Here is a 23375-nt window from a genome sequence, read left to right as displayed (position 1 = left end):
TGTACAACAAATATCCGTAGGCTCTGAGATGTGGGCGGGTGTGGACAAGTGCGTGCGGCAGGACCCCCTGCCTCGTGCAGCCGCGCCCCCCACTCCATGCCTGGCGCTGGGGCAGCACCACCGGTGAACGCCGATGGCAGAGCCTGCATTTCCTGGTGAGAACTAGCGTTAAGGTTTTCTCCGTTACATGGAGGTGAGCGGGAACTCTATCTTACTTCATTCTTTAATCAGTCATCAGAGGGTTGATTACTGTGTAGACCGGAAAGCGGACCCGCACTTAGTGATAGGAAATGATACTGACGCTACAGGTGCTGGTGGCTGTGAAGGTCACCAGGAGTCCCGTGGTCGAGACTCGGGACACGAGGCTCAGCGGTTTCGGATGCGGGTGGGGAGTGTCGGGGACAGGCAGCCATGGGGGCGTCCAGACGGAAACAGTACCTGAAGACCTGGGTGGCCAGAGTCCAGGCTAGGACAGGCTGGAGCCGCGGAGCTGTGAGCTCCCCGCTCAGCTGATGGCTGGGGTTCGAGCACGGCTCCAGCCTGCTGGACAGTGCCCGGCCGTCAGACGGGGTCAGAGGGCAGGGTGATGGACAGGGGCCACGTCCTCATGCAGCACGGCCCCGTGCCCTCCCTGAAACCTGCCGGGGTCTGTAGGACACGAGCCAGGCAGAGCTCCTTACTGGTTAGGCTCCTGGCCTCGGTGCCTTGCTGTGGGCCTGGGCTCAGTGATCCCCGCCAGCTCTGGAGCCTGGGGACACGCGGTGACTGTACAGCAGATGGGGACCAGCAGATGGGGAACAAGTCTCCTGCCTTGTTCTGGAAGGCAGGGCCCTTCATCACACCTGCACGTTGCCACTGTGACATGTTATGCCACTTACTCTGATAATGACAGAGGGTGGTATTCTGAGCTGTAATTCATGACAGAGTTCCCCAGAGAGAGCACGTGGTCCCCACACAACACAGCTTCTGGACGTGAACCTGCCCTGTCATGTGTCTCGTTGTTCCGAGTCCGTGCTCGTGGGTGCTGGTCACTGCACACGGCAGCTCTGTGCCTGGGAGCCTCTTGGTTCCACCTCGGAACCCTCCTCCCTGCGGGGCTGAGCCGGTCCCCAGGCCCAGACACGGCAGAGGCCACCCCACCCTCCACCCGTTCCTTATCGGCCACTTTGCCCCCAAAACTCAACTTTCTTCTTCAGTGAGTTTAAAAGCAAATCAGTGAAGACAAGCAGGGCCGTGTGTGTGTCTCTGTGTGTGCATGTGTGTACGAGTGTACGAGTGTGTGCGTATGTGAGTGTGTGTGTGTGCGTCTGCTTGTGTGTGTTACCCAGTTTGAGGGGAGTCGGGCAGTGTTTCTTTTCATGAGTAACACTCTTTATTCCTCTCCTTTATTTACAGACAGCCAGAAAACCTGCTTCCCGGTATTTTTATTATGGTTTTTACGATTCTTTATGCACTTTTGGTTAATAAAAGCAGACATGTAGATCGTCGTGAAAGAAAGAAAGCTGGTTACATTTTTCTGGAAGAAAACACCCTGCCCAGCCACCAACTGTATGCGGTCGTTGTGGACACTGGCTTTCGGGCTCCGGCCCGCTTTACCGCCAAGGTGACTGGGTGTGCTGGGAAATGCACGTGGGCGTGGACAGGTGTGGGCGAGTGTGCAAGCACGGCTCGGTGATTCAGCCGTCTGTCCCATCACCCTACACCGCTGGCCCCATCTTCCTCCTGGGTGGGCTGGCTCGCCTCCCCCCTCAGGTCTCCTATCCCCTCCAGCCCCTGTGCCCCGCACCTTCACTGGACAGCAACCCAGGGTGATTCGTCTCCAAGTCGGACATTGAGACTCTGAGAACTAGGTTGTGATCTTGTAGTTAGTGTGAATCCATCACCCGCCACCCACAGGGTGACCTCGGGACAGGGGTGAGAACTGTCTACACCAACTTTGGGGACAGGCAGGGACGTACGTGGGTGGCAGTGAGTTTGGGCTAAAGATCATCTTCCCAGAGTTGCTGAAAGATGATGGTGTGCCAGGGACAGACGAGGTGCGAGATGAAGTGGCCACATGCAGCCCACGTGCCGGCGGCTGCAGAGGTGGGGCCGCAGGCGGAACCGGAGTCCGTCTGAGCCGGCTGTGTGATGCAGGTGTACGTTTGCACGGATCCCGAGGGAGGGTTGTTCCCGCTGCATTTGGAACTCAGCCCCCATTTCTCGAGGGAGCCAGGGCTGCTGTGCAGAGCCCACGGTGAGAGGACAGGCAGGGCTGGGTGAGGGCAGGGTGCAGCGGTCGGCTCAGACAGGGTGCAGGCCCGTCCTGGGGCTGATGTGCTCGTCACTCGCGTGCCCTCAGGCTGTCAGGCTCGTGCCAGTGCACACCCCGCAGCCAGCATACCACGTGGGGCGGGTCTCCCTCCTGCCCAGGATCCCCCCCCAGCAAACATTACATTTAACGTGACTCCTCAGACAGTGGCTAAGGGACCTCTGCTATTGTCACCGCTATTCGTCATTGTCCTGGAAACTCCAGTGAAGACAAGAACCAACACAAGAATGTAAGATTTGGAAGGGGAGACAGAAAGTTGTTACTTGTAGGTGATGTCATTGTCTACATAGAAAATGTAAGGCAATCTGCAGTCACATCATTAGAATTAATAAGAAAGTTTAGCAAAATTGCTGGATACACGTTTAAGAAAAAAACCATCAAAGACATGTCCACGCGACAGTAACCACTTAGAACCTGCCCCTGAGACCAGCTGTGCGTCGTGGCCGCAGAACGCCGGCGTGCCCGGAAGGAAACCCACTGACCACGTCTGAGGCCGTAACAGAGAGCATGTGGACGTGTGCACAGTAGACCTACACAGAGAGCTGGATTTATTCATGGGCGGGAAAACTAAGTTTCCTCGTCATCTCTCCCAAATGAATCTATCACATTACTGAGAATAATAGCAGCTAATGTGAATTGGGACTTTTCTATGTGTCCCCTTTTTATATTCCCCTCAAACCTCAAAAAAACTCTTCGAGAAAGGTTCTATTAATATGCCCCGTTTGCAGATGAAAAACAAGACAGAGGTTAAAGTCAATGAAATCCAACCAAAATGTCAGGAAGGGTTTGGGGGAACTTGAAAAACTGATTCTAAAATTCATGTGTCAGAGAATGAAAGAATGTAAGAGAATTACAGTGGTCACCCCAACTAAAGAGAAGAACAGAGAGGTGACTCAGAGACGCCCCGGCCGAGTTGGAGCTGGAGTCGCTGCGAGAGTGTGCGCGGCCGGGAGACAGACCGACGGACGAAGAGGACAGACTGGAGGCTGCAGAACCTGCCTGGACAGATGGGGAGGGAGACCCAGAGAGCAGCATGGGTCACTCAGTAAAGTGTTTGGGGACCGTGACTTTCCTGTGGAAAAAAGGAATATTGACTCTTTACTTCACATTATGCCCCAAAATGACTTCCAGAACAGTAGGGTTTTAAAAATGAAACACAAAATTTAGAAATGACTCAAAGGAAACATATACTTTGGGATAAGGTAGGATTTAAAAATCAGAAATAAATCAGGACTTCGCTTAAATGAAAGATTGGTAAATTATGGTACATCAGAATTGTGCATTCCTGTGCAAATCCACCCAGTAAGGACCGGCAAGCCCAGCCTATCTGGGAACCTGCATCTACGATGCCCCTCGCCCACCCCGCCCCAGCCCCCCAGTGTCCCGCTGAGCCGAGGGAGAAGGGTGGTTTCCACTCGTGACTCAAACACGTTCCCTAGTGAACCCGAGGGGTCACCCAGCTTTTCTAGATCAAATGGGTGGAAACCTAGCCGACCAGGCAGGTGCAACTTCCCTTCAGCCCGTGGGTCCCCACGGGGCACTGGCCTGTCAGGATGGGGGCGGGGTGGGGGGCTGGGCGAAGGTGCAGGGAGGCCCCCGCCCCAGCGTAAGTTACTGACTTGTGTGGCACAGGAGCACTTACCCTTGTGTCTTTGTTTTGAGGTGTACATTGTTTTATGTGGTGAAAATGGACATTCGGAACCCAAAGAGCTCTACTGTCCAGAGAAGCCCCTGTTCGAGAGGAACTCCAGACACACGTTTGTCCTGAGGTATTCGGAGCCCTGCCCCCCGCGGTCTGCGACAGGCCCGTCAGAATTGCCGTGGCCTCCTCACAACTCCCAGCTCCCTAAAAGGGGCAGCGGTCTACATGCAAACGACGTCATAAAGCCTCTTTCACTTCATTACCTGAAGTGGATTAAATGGCGTGTTTGTATGGAGACGGAGGACGGAGGGGACGGGTGGGGCTGAGCTGGTCTCACATAATTACAGTGTTTTCTTTCTTTTTACCCCAAAATAGCTTATAATCTCATTTTTTATTGGTAAATTTCCATGCTAGCAGTGTTTAGAATGATGCACGTTTAGTGGTTTTTATAATTACTTTTTAGTCTGTTGGTGAAATCAGTTTTCTCACTTAAAAAAACAGCACAAAAAAGATTGTGCCAAGTGATGGCTTTTCATATTTGTGGGTTTTTTTCATTCTTTTTTTTAATTAAATTTTTTGGGGTGACATTGGTTAATAAGACTACATAAGTTTCAAGCGTAAAATTCTACAATACATCATCTATCTGTCACATTGTGTGCTCACCACCCAGAGTCAGTGCTCCTGCCAGCACCATGTGTTTGACCCCCTTTTACCTTCACCTACCACTCCCTCCACTTACCTTCTAGGAACTGCTTACCTGTTGTCTGTGTCTACGAGTTTTTGCTCGTTTGTTTGTCTTGTTCCTTTATTGCTTTCAGTTTTATATCCCACATATGAGTGAAGTCATATGGTTCTTGACTTTTTCTTTCTGACTCATTTCATTAGCATAATAATCTCAGATCCATCCATGTTGTCACAAAGGGCAGTATTTTATCTTTTCTTACGGCAGAATAGTATTCCATTGTGTACACAGAGGATGCCAAAAAATGTATACACATTTTAAGAAAGGGAGGAAAACTATATTAAAATGGTAATACTCAATATATACTGGAAAAAACTATGAATACAAGTCACGTGTATACATTTTTTGGCACCCCCGGTATATACCACTTCTTCTTTATCCATTCATCTCTCAAAGGACGCTTTGCTTATTTCCATGTCTTGGCCACCGTGAATAAAGCTGCAATACACATAGGTGTGTATATATCTTTACAGATAAATGTGTTCAATTTGGGGGGATAGATACCCAGGAGAGCGATTGCTGGGTCATATGGTAATTCTATTCTTAGTTTTTTGAGGAGCCTCCACGCTGCCTTCCATAGCGGCTGCACCAGTCTGCATTCCCACCAACAGTGTATGAGGGTTCCTTTTTCTCCACAGCCTCTCCAACACTTGTTGCTATTTGTCTTGTTGATGATAGTCATTCTGACTGGGGGGAGGTGATATCTCATTGTGGTTTTTATTTGCATTTCCCTAACAGCTAGTGAAGTTCAGCATCTTTTCACATGTCTGTCGGCCATTCATATGTCTTCTTGGGAAAAGTGTGTGTTCAGGTCGTCTGTCCATTTTTTAATTGGATTTTGTTGTTGTTGTTGTTCAGTTGTATGAGTTCTTTATATATTTTTAATATTAATTTCTTATTGGAGGTGTTTGCAAATATCTTCTCCCGTTTGGTTGGTTGCCTTTTTGTTTTGTTGGCAGTTTCTTTTTCTGTGCAGAAGATTTTTGGTTTGATGTATTCATTCAAAAAGAAATGAATGATATATTTTCATTCATTTATTTTTGCTTTTACTTCTCTTTCCTTTGGTTTCAAGTTCACAGAAACCCGTGAGACCAGGGTCCATAGCTTTCTTCCATGCATTTTATGGTTTCAGGTCTCATACTCAAGTCTTTAATCCAATTTGAGTTAATTTTTGTGTTTAGTGTCAGACAGCAGTCTAATTGCATTCTTTTGAAATCACAGCGTTTTCTATGTCATTAAGCCATTCATTCGTTTCATCCCAAATTTGGAAGAGCAAGGAAATGTGGGAATGCAAAGATGGTGGTGTTGGAGGAAAAGGGGTCCTTTATCAGCAGTACAAGCACCTAATGTTTCAGAAAATATGAAAACAATGGACAAAACATGTTTTTCTCTGGGCCAATTTCTTGTATAATATGTATTGGTTTGGGGAATTACGTGTTCTTTAAGACAGAAAGGGTTAACTTGGGCCTAATCCACACCCGACACAGAAACATCAGTGGGTTTGAGTGAACTGGGCTTAGGAAGAGCTCTGTGTGGCTGCGGTGTCCGTACCCTGTGCCGCGCGGGGCTGACGGGAACCCACTGTCACCTTCCCGTGCTCCGGGGCTCCGTGTCACTGCACAGCGCTCACTTGTTGACGTGTGCCGCCCTCCCTGAGGCTGAGACCCGGGTGCCGCGCCCTTGTTGACAGGACGCTGCTGTGTCCTAGTGTCCCCGCCCCGCTGGGCCCACTCCGGACGGTCCGCTTGTGGCACAACAACTGTGGGCCTTCTCCTGCCTGGTACGTCAGCCATGTGATGGTGAAAGAGCTGCTCCCGGGATGCGGACACAGCTGGTTCTTCCCCGCCGAGTGCTGGCTGGCGGCGGGCAGGCAGGATGGCCGCGTGGAGCGGGAGCTGGCCTGCCTGCGCCGGGGGCCCGGCTTCTGGAAGGTAGGTGGCACCGGGGGCCCATGTGGCACCCCTGGACGACTGGTGGGATACAGTGTGTAGCTCTGCTTCTCTTGGCAGTGGCTTCTTTAAACTCTGCCAAGTTAAGCTGTGCATGCTTTCCTTGGTTAATTGCAGATAGCTGGGTCTCCAAAGACATGTCAGTTCAGTGGCCGTCCAAGAATGGACTAATTGCCTTTCCGGTTATTAATCGTTTTAGTAATGTGTTCTTCTTTTAATTGTAACTACAATAACATTGGCAGAATGCATGGTTGCCTGCGGTCAGTGCTGTGCCAGGGGCCACTAATTACGGTCTTTCAGTGCCCTGCAAATATCCTGAGCAACCAGGACGGCCGATAAACAGTGCAGACGTGATCAGGCAGAATGGCAGCAGCCTGAAAAAAGCAAAATCTCCTAGAACCTCGTAAACCGAGTCCGAAACTCGAACTTTGCCCGTTCTAGCCTTTCCCTATATGTGAGTGTGTCTTATACAGTTGTCATAATAATGCTTGTGAAGTTTTCACTTCCTAATTTTACATTTTAGAGTACATTTCTTTGTGACTTTTCTTTCAAATTATCATCAAAAGGCCATATAAGAGCACTATTTTTGCTGATGTTTCCACCTGTGGCACAGTTAGAATTTTCTTCCATTTATTTCCATAATATAAAGTGTAGAAAACATTTTCCTGCATGACTGAATTTCTGGTGAACAGTTTTTTAGGCTGGTCTCAAATGGGCAGGAGCCCTGTGAGTACTGACACTTCCCGTTTCACAGCTCTTTCCTTCCGCTGTGCTCCCACTGCCACCTGCCAGAGGTGACAGGGCCAGGCTCACCACCTCGACATTTTCAGGCATGATATTGCTAAGTTAGTCCAAAAAATAATAAATTTGAAAAGAATTTTCAGTCACCCACAGTCAGCACAGGGAAATCCTTAGACAGTTGTTTCCATGTAAGTATAACTGACTAAACGTAGTCACGACGCTGATTCTCTAGCTGTCCGGCTGGAGAACTTTGGAGAGACACTTGCATGGCTGACCCAGGCGTGCGGAAGCACAGGTGCGGTCCCAAGAGCGGATGGCAGACCCTCCAGCCAGTCCATTTATACACAGATGTGTCTCATCCCGTTAAGCCTGTCCTGCTGTTGGTTGGGTCTGTTCTCACCAGGATGACACCAAGGGTCCGCTGAGTTGGACTGGACCTTTTGCGCTCAGTGCAATTCTGTAAGGGGCCTGTCACCTACCACGTACTCTGAGGTGGGCAGTCCTGGCTCTCAGGGAGCTCGAAGCCCCTAGAAAATTAACTATAGGGGCAAAGGGCTGAGAATGGGGTTTTATAAAAGTCTATTGGGATCACAGAGGAGACACGTGACCGGTTCCACCAGGGTTTGTGGACAGAGGCTCTAGAGAGAATGGTGTGAAGACACTTGAGACAGGCGAGGTGGGGGACAGGTGTCCCCAGCTCAGGAGCCCCAGCCAAGGTGGGATTGGGCATGTGCAGAGCGCTGAGGGTAGGGCGGGCCGAGGGGAGGGGCCGGCAGCTGTGAGGGCCCCCCAGCCTGGCTCCGTGCCCCATGGAGGACCTGGGTCCGGAGAAGCACTGGAGTGGCGTGTCTGCTCCGAAAGCCACAGAGGGCGGCCCCGGCTCCACGCGATGGTGTGCTGGCCCGACGGCAGCCAGGCTCTCGCTTTGTCATAGCTCCTGTACTCCAGATTCACAGAGTACCTGGAGGACTTCCACGTGTGGGCCTCTGTGCACAGCCGGCCCTCCGGCAGGGGCCTCCTGCACACACCGCGCCTGAGTGTCACCTTCACCCTGCTGTGCGCCCATGCGTGTGTTGCTGCCCTGGTCATTGCCGCCGGACATGAGCAGGTGGGCCCTTTCCTCACAGTCGCTCTTGTGTCCCAGCCCTGCCGTGTGAGCCCTTCCGGACGCAGGGATTAGGAAACTGGTGCTCGGAGGGAGGTTACATGGGGAAGGGACCCCATGTGCTGCAGACCAGTGGGGACATAGGCCATGGGATGGCCTCAGCTGACTGCCACCACCGAGCATGGCTCTCCAGGGGCTCAGCAGCCTGGAGTCTCAAGGAGAATGTACCTGACTTTTTAAATGTTGGCAATTAGTTCAACTTTTTAAGATCCTCTGACCAAAGAAACAGAGCAGTTGTGATGGCCACACGTGGCTGTGGGACGCTAGTTTGCAATCAGCAGCTTTGGTGTAACCATCCCTATGAGACAGAGATTTACCGTAACTCAGCACGCGGTTGAACGTGACCCTGCTCTGCTGCGGGGTTAGGACAAGCAGCCAGACTTGCGCTTATGCCAACCTGGTGGCCATTCACGGGCCTGCCTCCCAGGGAGGCCCAGCGGCTCAGCCTCAGAAGGCGGGAGGGTTCAGAGTTCACACCATCACGTGATGGGTCGGCAGACTCTTTTCTAGAAAGAATAGCAAGTGTGTAGAACCCGTAAGGAGATGATAGACAAATGTCATCCACTGGCAGGAAGGGAACAGCTGTATCCACCTGGGACGGCAGGCTCCATGGTCAGGACACCTCAGGTTGGCCGGTCCTCTGAGGTTGGCCAGTTGTCTCATCTCTTTTCTGCTTCTCTTTGTTGGGGACACTTTGGGGGTGTTGATAGCTTCTTGTTCGATTATAGCAAGAGTTAAATCCGCTGATCACGTGGCGTGCCTGATGTAAAGCAGGTGCTCAACAAACGTGTTTTCAGTCCTGAGCGATTTGTACAGGACAAAAATAAAAGGATTTCTTATGGTTTTTCCTTTTTCACTCCTAAGGTGGGAGGTCAAAGACTGAGGGACCGAGAACTCTGGGAAGTAGAATGTATCACCTCCGCTACACGTGTGATGACCAACGACAGTGCACGTTAAGTCGGACTCATTGCAGGTGTTGCTGTTGTCACTGCAGCTCCCCGTGGGCGTCGGCCCCACTGGCGTCCCTCTTGGGTTCTTGAGGACGGCTTTCCTGTGCACCCTCCTGCTTTCTTCTGGGGCGCAGCTCCTGTCGCTCCTCTTCAGGCTCAGCGAGGTACCAGCGGGCGTCCGTGTGGTCCTGTCCTGGGCGGAACACCGGGGACGCCCTGCCTGAACGACCTCCTTACTTTGCAGGAAGCCAGCGGGCCACCCCGCGTGGAGCCCTGTCAGCCCCCGAGAGGAGCGCCGACAGAGGGGGCTGAGAGTGAGTGGGCATGTGGAAGCCGAAACGGTGCTTTTTGTTTGAAAATCACAGCAAGAGGGAAATGATGGAGCCTGAGCAGGGGGTCCATGCACACACCTTCCACCCCAGTGCTTCCTGGGCTGCCCACGGGCTCGACCTTGTATCTCCCCTTCTCCACGTCCACTGAGCTCGTTCCGAGGAACGCTGAGCTTCATGTCACACATTTACAGGACATTTTAAGGGGAGTCTGGCCCCACCAGGATGGCAGCGCCCTCGTTGCAGCCATGTCCTGTGTCACAGGGAGGCCTGTCCCCTGTAGTCAGAGGGTCCTGAAGTGAGAGCTCCCCCCAGGAGCCCTCACTCCCTGGATTAAGGTCATAAATTTGACTTTTTTTTCAATCAGACCCCAATTCCGACAGAAGGATGCCAGAAGCACAGACGACATATGAGGTAAACACAGTAAAACGCCACAGCTAATTCTAACAGTTGGGTTTCCCGGCATCCTCTCTTGGCTGTGGCCTGACCTCTGATGGTCAGGCCCAGGGTGGGGTGGACACAAGGAACTCACCACGCTGGCCAGGCCAGCAAGCAGGGGTGCATTCTGCAGAGACAGAGGCCGTCTCCCAGGATGGACGCAGGCCACAGGGCGGCTGGTCGTCCAGGAGTCTCAGCAGAGGCCAGCTGAGAAGGGGTGCAGCGGGCAGAATCTGGAACCAAAGTGGATGGGCAGTGACGTGCTAGACGCTGGGCCCGAGGGCCAGGATGGGGTCGGCAGGCCCAGTGGGAGAAACACTGTGCAGCCAGGGCCCGGGGTTTGCTTGGCCCCCTGAGTGGGGGCAGGAGGCGGTCCCCATGCTGGTGCCTCCATTCCAGGCCTCAGGCGAGCAGACGTGGCCTGTGACAGGGGAACAGTCAGTGCAGCTTCTCAGTAGCTCAAGGATATGTCACTTGGCATTTGTGCTTTGTCTCTGTGATGGTGGCTTTACCTTACGTGTGGCTCTTGCCTGTGGAAGCGTGTCGGGCACGCGTGTTCCTGTGCTTTCCGGCCTCTGACTGCCTGTTCCCGAGCACGGTACTCTGCCCCAGGCCTGTCCCCTCCACTGTCCTGCTGGGACCGGTCCTGACCCCACACCCAGGCTGGCTCCCTGCCCGTCTGCCTGAGCCTCACCCAGCCCGCTGCTCCAGCCAGAAGCGCCTGCTCTGGTAGACGCCGCCGGCCCCCCAGAGAACAGCTGCACAGTCACTCTCGACCGTGAAGGCGCGTTAGTAGTTAGCCCTCCGTCATTGACATGGGCACCCTCTGCAGGGGACAGGGGCCTGGCCCAGGCCTGCCCTCCGCCTCCCCCAGAGTCCATCCCCAGCCTGAGGCCCGATGAGGGTGGCCGGGCCCTGCCCTGTCCCGAGAGGCTCGCAGACACATCACTGCGAAGGGCACATGTCCATAGAAGCATGAACCTCATCCCGATCTTGTCTTTTCTAGCAAAACCCGTCGGCCATCCTCTTTGGGAGTGCCCAGGCCAGCGGCGGTGGTGCAGGCCATCCGCCCCCTGAGCTGGAGGCCTGCGGGGCTGACCTTGGCCTGCAGACACCGAGGGGGAAGAGTGATGGCTGTGCTCTCGGTATGCAGGTGACATCAGTGCTGGGCGTACGGCACCCAACCCCTTCCGCCACGTCTGGCATCAGCCTGTTGGGAGGGTCGGGGTGCAAGGGGCGGGAGTTGGGCCACCTGTGACTGAAGCTTCTGGTCCCATGGAAGCCAGGCCCACCTCAATGGACACCTCAGCTGTCGCCAAGGCCCAGTGATTTCTGGCATATGCTTATGTGGCTTTGTCACACCTTCTGAAAAGTCAGTGACAGACACTTAACTTTTCCTTAAGAATCCTCAAATGGGGAGGTCCGCATTTGTTGATGCAAATTAGAGTGAATGTCACCCGCAGCTCAGACTGGGCCGGAAGCTCGGGGACGGGCCTATAGACACGGCCTTGCAGGAACAGCAGGGCCTGCGTCCCAGGGGCCGGGCTGGTATGTCCGAAGGTGCTGTGGACATGTGCAGGGTCCTCACAGCACCAGGTCACCCAGGCCTCGAGCACAGGTTGTGGCACTGGCACGAACATGGCTCTGTGCACAGCGGTTGGCAAGGCCTGTGCTGGTGGCCCAAGGAAGGGACCCAAGTTCCAGTTCACGTCCCAGCTGGAGGGTCACAGGCAGGAGGCGTTGTCTCTTACTCGGCGAAAGTCGTCCTGTTTGTTCTGGTCAGGCCTTCACCTGATTGGATGAGGCCCACGCACTTTGGGGAGGGCCGTCGGCTTTACTCGGTCCACCGAGTCACATGTTCATGTCATCCAGAAACACACTCAGAGACACACCCAGCATCACATTTGACTAAATGTCTGGGCAGCCCGTGACCCAGTCAGGTGACATAACATTACTGGTCACACAGGGTATGGATGGAATGATGAGATCTGTTAACACACTGCCTCCGCCTGCTTTCCTTAGCCCCCAGCAGAGAGTTTGAAGGACTTGCCACTCCCTGGTGGCCAAGAGAGCCTCTGCCATGGGTGGGCTCTGCAGCGTGGGCCGTTTGCGGGATGCTGTCCGTGGCCTGTGGCTTGGGGACAGGATTTCTAGGATACAGGTGAGCCATAAAAGTGTTCACATGCCCTTGGCTCTTTGGATGGCAAGTCTAGCATTTAAGAAAACCCCTGTGTTTCTGGGAACCCAGATGTGGCTCTTGCTATTTCAGCCTCCCTTCTCCCCCCCCCCACCCCAGGGGTGAGCAGCAATCTGTGCAAACCCCACAGGGTCCCTGGCCCGGCAGCCCAGCCACGGAGTCCTGGGTGTTACACGAAGCCGCAGGGCCCATCCCCAAAGCAGGAGGAACTAGCTCCTGAGCTGACAGGGCATAGAGCATGTCCTTAACTGTCACCTGTCTTCTGAGAACGCACACACCTGTGAGATGGGCAGCGGGCACAGGTCACAGGTCCTGATTCTGTCCCACCTCACATGCTGCCGCTGTCGGTGACCCCAGGGTCACACAGCGTGTCTTGTGGGCTCACGTGGTCCTAAACCGTGACGAGTACTTCTAGCCAATGGTGCCACATCTGTAGGGTTTTGGGAGCAGGTGTCGTCCCAGTGCCACCGTGCCAGCTCAGGGCTCAGCGGACGCAGAGGTCACTGTTGTCACCACAGCCTGTCTTCCTCTCTCCCACGCTGCGCTCTCCCGTCTGTGTGTGGGTGGTCCTTTCTCTTTCCCCTCAGCAGCTCCAGGGTGGCTGATGTCCCCTCTGGACAGGAAGCTGTCCCTGCCGTTGGGCAGGACAGCAGGGTGGACGGCAGGGTGCCTTCCCTGCAGCCCCACAGCCTCCCAGGGCCACGCGTCACGAGGGCACGGACGCTGCCGCCCCGTGTCTCTGCGCACAGACAGGCGGGGGCTGACGCACGTCTCCCTGGGGCAGGTTCGGCCCGCCGCAGTCTGTGCAGTGGCTGTGTCTGCTGACCCTCTCCGTGGCCTGCTGCGTCTTCGTCACCCAGCCACTCATGGTGAGCAGTGGCCATGTGGGAGTCACTTCCCATCAGCGAGGCCTGGGAGGGGGTGACAACTCCATTTGGGGATGTATATAGTTTTTCACAGCCTGCCCAAGATGTGACGAGAGAAACGGGGAACCGGGGGGTGGGCAGGACCTGCGCTGAACTGTCCTACGCAGTCCCCCTGCACCCCAAGTTTCCATTAGAGTACACTGAGCCTTAGAGCTCAGAAGGCTCAAGGCCACGCCTGGATGGCGCGGGGCAGGACTCGACCTGGGGGCCTGGGGTGCATCTGAGCGGGGCCTTGGCCTAGACCTGGGGGCCTGGGGTGCATCTGAGTGGGGCCTTGGCCTGGACCTGGGGGCCTGGGGTGCATCTGAGCGGGGCCTCGGCGTCCGGCCTCAGCGGGAAGCAGGCCCCGCTCCGTGGGCTCAGACGTGCCGTGGCGACGGCAGTGTTCTGTGACCTCTTCCAGATTGGCCTCGTGGCTCTGGGCTTCGCTTGGAAAAAGAAAGATGACGAGCACTTCTTCACCACATGTTTGTGTGAAGCCACCAAGGGCCTGGACACTGAGCTGGAAGGACGCCGCAGGACCGGCATGCCCCTTTCTTCCAGCTGCAGCGTGCCTGGCGGGGCCGGCAGACCTGAGAAGGTGAGGACGCAGCCTGTGGTGGTCACGGGCCTTAGAGAACCGCGGTGTGGCCTCATCAAAGCGTGTCTGAGCTCACGCTTTGAATCCAAATTTGGCTGCATTTTTGGAGACCCGTGGGTGTGTTTTAATTTCTATATTGCTTTGCACACACACATGATAGATGAAACCCGGGTTCCACTTCCTTACCTTCACCCCAATCTCAAAGAAATCAGAGCACTAAGAAAACGAGTGTATTTTAAATAGTGAAGCAGATGAAAGATAATTCTTGGCCACGGTTTTGGAGTACTTGAGCCATTTGCATTGCAGTGGCCCCACAGAAAACTTCCTCCCTCCCTCGCCCCACGTCAGTTCTTCTGTCCTGTGGACAGTGTTCTCCTGGCCGGCGTGGTGACATGAAGGAAGAGAGAGGTCTGTCGGCCGCCAAGAAGAGCTGCACAGGCTGCCTCTGGGTTAGTGCACGTGGCCTGCAGCAGGCGAGTGCGCTCCTGGGGTGACCAGGAGGCAGCCAGGACCCGGACGGGTCCCGGCAGCTCACTCACAGGCAGGCTCCTCTCTACCCTCCCACCCTTGCGCCCATCCTCTCTGAGGACGCCCGTGACCTCCTAATGGCTAGATGGCCATTGGGATGGCCTGTCTGAGGCCTTCCTCCCCGATCTAATGGCATGATCAATGCAGCGTGAGTGTCCTCAGTGCCTGGCTGTTGTCTGGTGTCTCACGCCATCTTTACACCTGCTGTGCCACTGGGCCTTAGGAGGTGGGAGCATGCGGCCCCGTTTTGAAGAGGGGTAAGAGTGACGTGTGGAGCAGTGACGTAGTGGGACCCCTCCGTGTGAAGAGCAGCGTCAGGTCTGGGCTCCAACCGCGGGTGGCCGCGTCTCCTGCACCCATCGGCCTGAGAGGCAGCTGGGAGAAGCAGCCTTGTCCTGTTTCCTCACCCTCAGGATCTCGACTCTCCTTTCTTCTCCAAAGCTGTCTGTCCTTTCTGTCCCACGGGCAGCTGCGCTCTGCCGTCACCCGCAGCCTGAGACTCACATTCTCGCCCCCACAGGCCCTGGCTGCAGGACAGCAAGCTCGCCGCCTGCGCTGGGCACGTCCACCGCCCCCTGCCCAACTCAGGGCCACCCGGGAGAGGATGAGAAGAGAGGTGCGCACGCAGGTGGTGCTGAGGTGGGTGCAGGGCTTTCAGAGCGAGCCCACCGGCATCGGGAGTGCGAAATGCATGTGGGACCCCCAAAGCCAGCACCGTGTGCCCCAGGACATGGGTTGCCTGGAAACTGAACTGGCGTCAGCTGGGTGGGGAGAACCCTGGCCTCGGCGGCCCCGCTGGTCAGATTCCGTCCTGATGTCTGCACTCCACGTGCCTCTCGGGCTCACATGGAGGCGGGAGGTGGGCACCTCTGCCTGGGACGTCCATTTAGCCCGATGACAGTGTTTAAAAATCGTTCAGTGTTGAAATACCCACAGATGCGTTATGGTTATCAACACCACATCAGCGTGGTTTTTCACATAAAACATAACAGTTAAGAAACGCCGTGCTCATGGCAGCCGTTCCCAGCTCAGCCCTCAGACACCCCTCCTCACCGTGGCCTGTGGGACGGCTCGGCTGTGAAGGCCTCGTGCGCTAACAGCCGAATCTTCTCTCTAAATCCCAGGCATTGCTGGGTCGCTCTCAAATCTTGCTGATGTCATTTGTCAAGGATTTGGGAATTCCCGTCTCTTCCCCGCGAGGAGCTGGGAGGACACAGACGTGTACTGATCAGGCTGGTAGATGCTGGGGAACGGCTTCTACAAACAGCGCCCGTCACATGTTTTCTACACAAACGCCGCCCTGGCAATGGCGGCAGAGGAGAGCAGACACGTCTCTTCACAGAGGACGTGCAAACGATTCGAGGAGAGCCTGACCCCTTAGTGCGTGTAAGCATTGGTCATCAACAACGGCCAACACCAACCGAAGGGGCAAAACCAGACCCTGTGCCCTGATGGCACGCATGTCACCTGGGAGGAACCCTCCCAAATCGGCCACCTTAACAGGGTCCGGCTTCTGTTCCAATGTGCAGTTCCCAGTGGGTGCGTGGCGCGTCCCCACGGGGAGGAGACGGTGAGGACGACAGCACGACGAGCCAGCTTTCTCAACAGCAAGACGGGGTGCTCCTATGGACACGCGAGAAGAAAACAGTTAATGTGACTCACGGTACTAACAGACTGGGTAAGAAAAATCGTACAAGTATCTTGAGAGACGTAGAAAACGCATTCAACAAAATTTGACATTTATTCTTGGGAGAAAACAAACTCTCAGCAAACTCGGAGTAGAGGGGACTTCCACAGACTCAGAAAGGGCTCCTGTGAAACCTGCACCAAACCTCATACTTGCTGGGGAGACACTGCTCGTTCAGGTCAGACACACGGCCAGGATGTGCTGCCCCGCTCCTCCTGAACCGCACCCTGGGAGTCCTAGCCAGCGCAGCGGGCGAGGAAAAGAAGTGAAAAGCTTACAGATTTGAAAGGAGGGCATGAAACAGCCGCTGCAGGTGGCACGACTTGTTTATGCAGAAAATCATGAATGATCTACAAAGGCTCCTAGAACTAACAGAAGAATTTAGAAGTGTTGCAGGCATGTTCGGTGCGCGAGAACTGGACAGTTGGAACTGAAAGAGCGGAAAGCAGTGCCGTTTACTGCAACACGAAAGAAATGAAGCACGTAGACTGTGAGAAAACCTGCAGGACGTGAGTGCTGAAAACCATCAGACACTAATGAAAGAGCAAAGATCTGAAGAAATGGAGAGAGAGACTGTTCATTGATCAGAATGCTCTATGCCAATGTCAACTCTTTCTGATTTCATCTGCAGATTCAGTGCAATTCCAACCAAGCCCACAAGCTTTTTATGGATATTGACACACGGGTTCTGAAGTTTATATGGACAGCAAAGGAACTAGACTAGCCAAAGCAGGTCTGAGAGAGGAGAACAGAGCCGAGGACTGGCTCAGGGCCCACCATGAAGCCACATGGTCGAGACATTGTGCACAGGGTGACAGGTCAGACACGCGGGTCAGGAACGAGACAAAGAGCCCAGAAATAGACCCGCACAAAACGCCCACCTGATTCTTCCCAAAAGCACAAAGGCAATTCATTGGAGGAAGAATGAGCTTTTTCAGAGCTGGTTTTGGAAACAGTTAGAGGTCAACGTGCAAAACAATAACCTCAACACATACATCACCCTTTCTAGGAAAATTTCCACCTGGGGACTCGAGAGCCGGGAGCCGTTAGGAATGCTTCCTGGGTCTGCCACGCGGGGTCTGTGAGGACACTAATTTAAAATGTCCTTTCTTATAGAGACATCGCCATGTGCACCCTCATGCTGCTCCTGCATTTGTTTGTAACGCATGAGAAATTCTCCCAGCACGAGTGCTCCCTCAACCAAGCTATTCGGGACACGTTTACAAGGTAGGACGTTCTGGGGAACCTCTGTGAGCCTGGGCCACTGCTCAGGGAGTGATGTGTTCACACGGGCGGGTGGACGCCAGGAGGAGCCCAGAGCCCAGGGCTCCGGGCCAGGATCACTGCACTTTGGTACTTTGAGCAAATCAAGAGGAAGGGACCCTCCGGGCCATCTAATCCACTTCTAGAGACGTTTTACGCAGACAAGGCTCTGCTCTACCAGCCCAGTAAGAAATCGGGAAAAGGTCACACTGGCCCTGGCACACCTTTTTCCCACTGTTCCTTGGAGGCCTGTTTGCAGCCGGGCCCTAATTACAACATTGCATTTTGGTAAACAGTGAAGTAGTGATATTTCAAGGCACTTTGGTGTCGGGAAGCAGAGATGCTGCAATGAAACAGGGCGTCGCAGTTCCTTTTTCGGGAGCACAGCTGAGTTCTTGGATCGCAATTCACAATCACTGCTCCCTCTGGGAGCGGCTGTAACAGCCACCCCGCCCCGGGCGATTCCCAGTGTACCTGTGTTTCCTCTGCTGTGAAAACCAATGTGTGTTCATCATCGGGAAACATGGAAGAACGGAAAAACAGGAAGCTGGAAGCTTCCTAACGTTACCAGCAGGGGAGGCCTTGGTTGTGTTGTTTCTCCTCCTCGCTGGGATGCAGGTCGTGGTCAGTGTGTGCATTTAGTGTAGCCTTCTTTTTTACTGAAAGTTGCTTTTACATCGATGGTCAGACTTTATTTCCACCCTCCAGAAATACTCAGTCTGATAGTTCTTTCAGAGCAGTTTGGCTTTGAATTCTGAAGTGCGTGATATTGATTCATGCTGATTCTTACTGCACGTTTCAGTGGCAGGAAATAATGTGCTCCAAGGTTTACTTTCGCTGGAGAATATCTGAAAACACATTCCCATAGTTTTTCTATGAATATGATGCCTTAGACCGATTCAATTTGGTGTAAATTATTTTCGTAGAATTTTTTTTGGCACAGGTGGGGGGCTGGCAATCCTACTTAACATTATTGTTGTTTGAGGACACAGCTGTGCTCATCGTCTACGAGAGACGGTGCTGGACGCCCTGCAGGTGATGGCGAGTGAATCTGAGACCCGCTGGTGAAGTGGGACCTGGATGTCCCAGTTCATGGGTCTGGCGTCTCCCTAACTCAGCAACCCAGGCTTTCACTGGTGAACATGCTGGCAGTGAAAGGAAGTGTAATTTTCAGCGGTCACTTCCATCAATGACATCTTGTCAGCCAACCCCTGCGGGCGCCACTGGTGCCACCAGGTGGCACTGTGCGCACAACACACCAACCAGGGGCTGGACAGGAACTGGAACCCCAGAAAGTCCTGGCTTGTCACGTGTGCTTTCCTCGTCACATTCCGCAGGGCGGCGGCACCTGACACGTTGCTCAGAGGAGTCTGAGTCTTGCTGCGCACACCAGAAGTGGGGCAGGCGAGCTAGTGCGGGGCTGTGTGTTGTGTGCTGGGCAGGCAGTGAGCTGGGACAGAGGCTCAGGTGGCCCCCCGGTGTGAGCCCTCGTGTTTCTCGCAAGGATGCGCTGCCACCGCGCAGGGACATCTTGGTGTCCTGGTGTGTCGCGGGATGCTGAGTGCCCCCCACACACAGCTGATCCTGCACCGTCAGCAGCTCCTTAGGGCACAGCACTTGCCCGCACCCCAGCTGGAAGCGGGCAGAGCAGGCGTGGGCCCCAGGGACTCGGGCTGGGCCTGCAGCTCTCAGACCGTTGCCAGGTGACTTGGGCAGGTCCGGTGACTGTGCCTTAGCACCTCGTCTGTCACGTGAGACCATCAGCCTGGTCGGTTTCTTGTGCCTTCATAATAAGTGTCACGTTTTGCATTCTCACGTAGTTAAGTCTTATTTGAAGTCTTTCTGAGCTTAATAAAGTATTTATGAAATTCCAACTAAAAACATCAAGCATCAAATAAAGTGCTGGTAAGTGAAGTGGGCATTGTACCCAAGAACCACTGCTGGAAAAGGCGGGGCTTTCCCTGCGAGCCCATCTTACCTAATTGCTCTCATCGGTGCAGAGTGAGATGCTCTTGGCTTGGTTGGTCACTGCTCGCACTCCCGTTGGGTCGTGAAGGAGGAGTGAGCTATAAACAGACTGGACGTGCCGCCTTTGTCTCTGATCCCCCTCAGGTCTTTCCTGACCTCATTTCTTTAACATCCTCCCAACAGGGAGCAAAGGTCAGGAAGTGACAGTATTTTCCCCACTTCGTGCAGACTCTGTCTCTGTTTTATAAAAATGCAGAATGTGAAGCATATCCTTTTAGAAATGGACAGTTTGTCAGGTAGATGATTAAGACTGTGGAAAACTGTCATCGTTTCCGCCTCCATCCTGTCCCCGCGCTGCGCTCTCTGCCTCCCGTGCTCTTTACCTCCTGCGCCCTGTGCCCCCACCCCGTGTCTCCCTGCCGCTTCACCCTCAGCCTACTTGAAATTTATATCAGAGAAAAATAACATTTAGTGTCTGTCTTTGTGTCAAGAAGTGCCAGGAGCTCCTTCGGTGGCCTGGGTGGTGTGGACGCCTGGTGGGCTTGGAGCCTGACCACGCTGCTGGATGGCCTGTACCAGCACGGCCCCTCCTCAGCCAGCATGCCGGCTGCTCAGGTGGGCTTCCCTCTGCCCTTGACAGTGCTGTCGGCACAGAAGAGCCACGTTGTACTGGGGTGACATCGTCTGCAGCACTAGTTCTGGACGTGGCTAGGCTGTGAGACTGGTGATGTCCACGGCGGGTGCATGTGGCCCCACAGTGTCCTGTCCCTTTCTCTGCCCAGCAAGTCTTTGCCCCAGCCCTGCTCCCCGCTGAGCTGCCCGAGCTTCTTCAGGGCCCTGCATGTGCCAGACCAGAGCAGGACCAGGGTGTGGCTGGTCCACAGAGCTCGTGGGCCGATGCGAGTGGAAGGTTGGTTCAGTACTGAACATGCTGTGACACGGGGCACAGGGCCACTCCTGGGGCAGAGGAGGAGCAACTAGCTAAGATGGGAGCATCGAGGAAACTTCCAGAAAGAGGCAAGGCTAGTCCCAAGAACTGAAGAAAAAATTACTAGGGAATATGTACTTTGTACAATAACCCCATTCCTTGCTTATCTTTTATTTTCTACCTTTTTAAAAAAGATAAAATGACTTTGTCCGTGTTCCTCGGACAGAATGCAGAATGAGTGCATTTCTCATTCTGCTTTTGTGCTACTCTGTGTAGTAGACACTGGGGAAACTTTAGGAAAAAATAAAAAGACATCATTCTGATTTGGTGCAAAGACTGGGGGTAGCTGCTGTCTTTCTTTGAGTGCCGGGTAAACCCTTAAAAGGAAAGCGCGGTCTGGCCTGTAACTGGTGTCTAGGGTGGTCCTGTGCACACGCCTGTCGGCCTGTGGGCACTCATCCCCCGGGGTCTCAGTGTGTCCCACGTCCTCTCTTCTTCCGCAGCCTGGAGTCCTTGCAGGGCAGTGTTACCTCCTGGGCACTGTGGTCATTAAGCAGCAGAAGGACCCTGCTGGTGGTTCACGTGAGGTAGGATGCTCGCTTGCTGTTTGCTTCTAAACACGAAAGAGAGAAGTCCAGGCGGCTTTGGCAGCCCATCCCGTCACCTCCGAGTCTGGCCGTGACTCAGTCGTCAGCTGCTGGGTCAGGAGAGCTGTGGGCCTCTGCCTCCCTTTCTCCCCTCCTGCAGACTCTCCCCAGTGTGCCTCCCGACCTGGCATTCTAGGCAAAACTGGAGTGTTTCTGTCTTAAATATGGAAAAACAGAACACCCCATATCTAGTCCTAATGGGGGAGGGGTGCGTGAATATGCGCAGGTCACCTGATCATCCCTGCGGGAAACCTCCTGCCGTCCCAGCCCAGCCTGGGACCTTGGGTGCAGCCTTTCCCTGGGGAAGCCTCCTCATTGTAGCTCAGGCTTGAGCCCCGGGAAGATGGGCTTGAGGGGCAGGGGGCCGTGTTTCAGGACAGTACACATGCCTCGTGTGGCCAGACTCAGACACCCCAGGTTGAAGGGCAGACTTTGAAATATGTATATGATCTTCTGCAGCTTCCGAGGCCATTTTCAGTGCTTACTGAAGACCCTCATCCTACGTGTTGCTCCAAAGTCAGAGACCCCGAAACCTCCTCCGTGACCGACTCAGAGATACAAAGAGTGGCCCCGAGTAGCCCCGGGGGCTGCAGGGAGGACTGTGAACTGAGCCTGGGCAGGACAAGGTGAGCGTGATTCGGGGGTTGGCAGCATCAGGGCTCGTACAGACGGGCTGGCGGCGAGGGGCCCACCATTCCCCAGGCCAAGCGCAGGGCTCGTGATTCAAATGATGGACCCGCTTGCCGAGCCCCACTATTAGCCTGTGACCTGAGTCAGGCCTCAGACTCTTAAGTGCGTAAGAAGGACAAGGCAAAGTTTCTTCAGAATTTTCTGGAAGGTCTGGAAGCCACGGAACCTAGTGGGCCTTTGTCGTGTGCTGAGCAGGGTGCACAGGACCCCACTGAGTCCCACGTGACTGTCTGGCTCGGTGCACACCTGGGATGGCAGCTCCCACGCACCCACATCCGGTCAGTGGCACCGTCCACGTGGAACCCCGGGATTGCACTGCGCCAGTAACACTGGTTGTCTGAGACCCACCGGGAGTTCGGTGCCTTACAGTGACGTGCCTTTGTGTAATACCGAGGACAAGCAAGGGAAATCATTCATTGTTACTAACATGGATTGGTCACAGGTGGCTTCTCACAATGACCGACTCCACAGCAGAGGAAAAAAGTGGGTATTCTAGAGTCTTGTGGATAGAGATGGGTATCTCTCTTCCCTCAGCCTGGGGGTCCCGGGCATGAGAGGGACAGTGGACTGTTAGGGGGTCAGAGGCCACCTGTCCAGGCCTGTGAGCCCAGGGGCCACGTCGGGGTCGGGTGCGGGGCCTGGGGCTGCAGGCTCCCTGCACAGCCTCCGCCCTCTGACCAGCCGCCCTTTGCAGACCCGCAGCCTACGCCGCCCTAACCAGCCTCAGGGCGCGCCGGTGGGTCGACGGCAGCACCAGGACCGTGTCCGTGCACTTCACCCTCTACAACCCTCCCACCCGCCTCTTCTCCTGCGTGACCCTGAGCGCCGAGATGCGTCCTGCTGGGGGCCTCACCCTCTCCTCCCTGGTGGAGTCGGTCGTCGTCTTCCACAGCGACTCAGCCCCGAGGCCCCACGTCATACTCCTCGAGGTGAGCTCACCGGCCGCTCGGCCCCCTCACAGAGCACAGGGCCACCAGGCTGGCACCCTCCACCAGACAGGCCTCATGCCGGCCACTCACCCACCCTCCACCCAGCCCCTGCCATGTCCCCAGCACACGGCAGGCATCCCGCTAGGTGTGGGCACAGGATGGGGGAGACCCCCAGTGGGGAACCAGCACATCTGTGTGGCTGGTGCAAATGCAGAATTCTTGGTGTGTCATGGTCACTGAGGGCCAATCGGAACCGAGACTCAGCTCCTTCCCAGGGGTCTTAGTTCAGGCTGCCCTAACAAGGGGCAGGGGACACGGGTGGGGAGGGTGAACTGCAGACACTGATGTCCGAGTCTGGAGTCTGGAAGTCCGAGGTCAGTGTGGGTAGCCTGGTCAGGTAACGGCTCTCTTCCTGGCTGCAGATGCTGAGGCCTCACATGGGGACAGGTGACTCCCCAGGCTCTTCCTCTGCTTGCGAGGACACTAATCCGTCACCGGGCCCCCACCCTTATGAGCTCATGTGACATTGATGGTTTCCTCAGAGGCCTCATCTCCAGAACAGCCACCTGGGGGTCAGGGCTTCCCCATACAAGTTGGGGGGCGAGGGGGAAACAGACCTTCAGCACTGTAGGTCTGAGCAAGATGGACGATGTTCATGTGGCGTTTGGGAACGAGGTGGGCACCGGGAGCCATGCTGAACTTCCCTTGGGAACTTCCCTGACTTGAACCGGTGCCCACGCCGCTGGCCTGAAGAGCTGAGGTCGG

General features: G+C 54.8%; 1 protein-coding gene across 1 annotated transcript in view; it reads left to right on the top strand.

Annotated features, from left to right (window-relative positions):
* The window catches only part of PKD1L1 (polycystin 1 like 1, transient receptor potential channel interacting), a gene marked incomplete at its 5' end in the record, with an annotated part of 103905 nt that overhangs the window by 46104 nt on the left and 34426 nt on the right, over window positions 1–23375 (top strand). Inside the window, 17 exons of the mRNA XM_081079376.1 lie at window positions 1396–1603; window positions 3974–4080; window positions 6404–6626; window positions 8320–8493; window positions 9545–9664; window positions 9745–9814; window positions 10197–10243; window positions 11274–11412; window positions 12290–12428; window positions 13249–13333; window positions 13794–13970; window positions 15019–15137; window positions 17302–17412; window positions 19908–20031; window positions 20848–20931; window positions 21451–21617; window positions 22376–22610. Coding sequence (XP_080935502.1) covers window positions 1396–1603; window positions 3974–4080; window positions 6404–6626; window positions 8320–8493; window positions 9545–9664; window positions 9745–9814; window positions 10197–10243; window positions 11274–11412; window positions 12290–12428; window positions 13249–13333; window positions 13794–13970; window positions 15019–15137; window positions 17302–17412; window positions 19908–20031; window positions 20848–20931; window positions 21451–21617; window positions 22376–22610 — 2329 coding nt within the window. The remainder of the gene's footprint in view (window positions 1–1395; window positions 1604–3973; window positions 4081–6403; window positions 6627–8319; window positions 8494–9544; window positions 9665–9744; window positions 9815–10196; window positions 10244–11273; window positions 11413–12289; window positions 12429–13248; window positions 13334–13793; window positions 13971–15018; window positions 15138–17301; window positions 17413–19907; window positions 20032–20847; window positions 20932–21450; window positions 21618–22375; window positions 22611–23375) is intronic.

This window comes from Rhinolophus hipposideros (genome assembly GCF_964194185.1).
Source record: "Rhinolophus hipposideros genome assembly, chromosome: 18".
Classification (NCBI taxonomy): domain Eukaryota; kingdom Metazoa; phylum Chordata; class Mammalia; order Chiroptera; family Rhinolophidae; genus Rhinolophus; species Rhinolophus hipposideros.
Note: the sequence above shows the minus strand (reverse complement) of the source record. Positions and strands in the feature narration are given on the sequence as shown.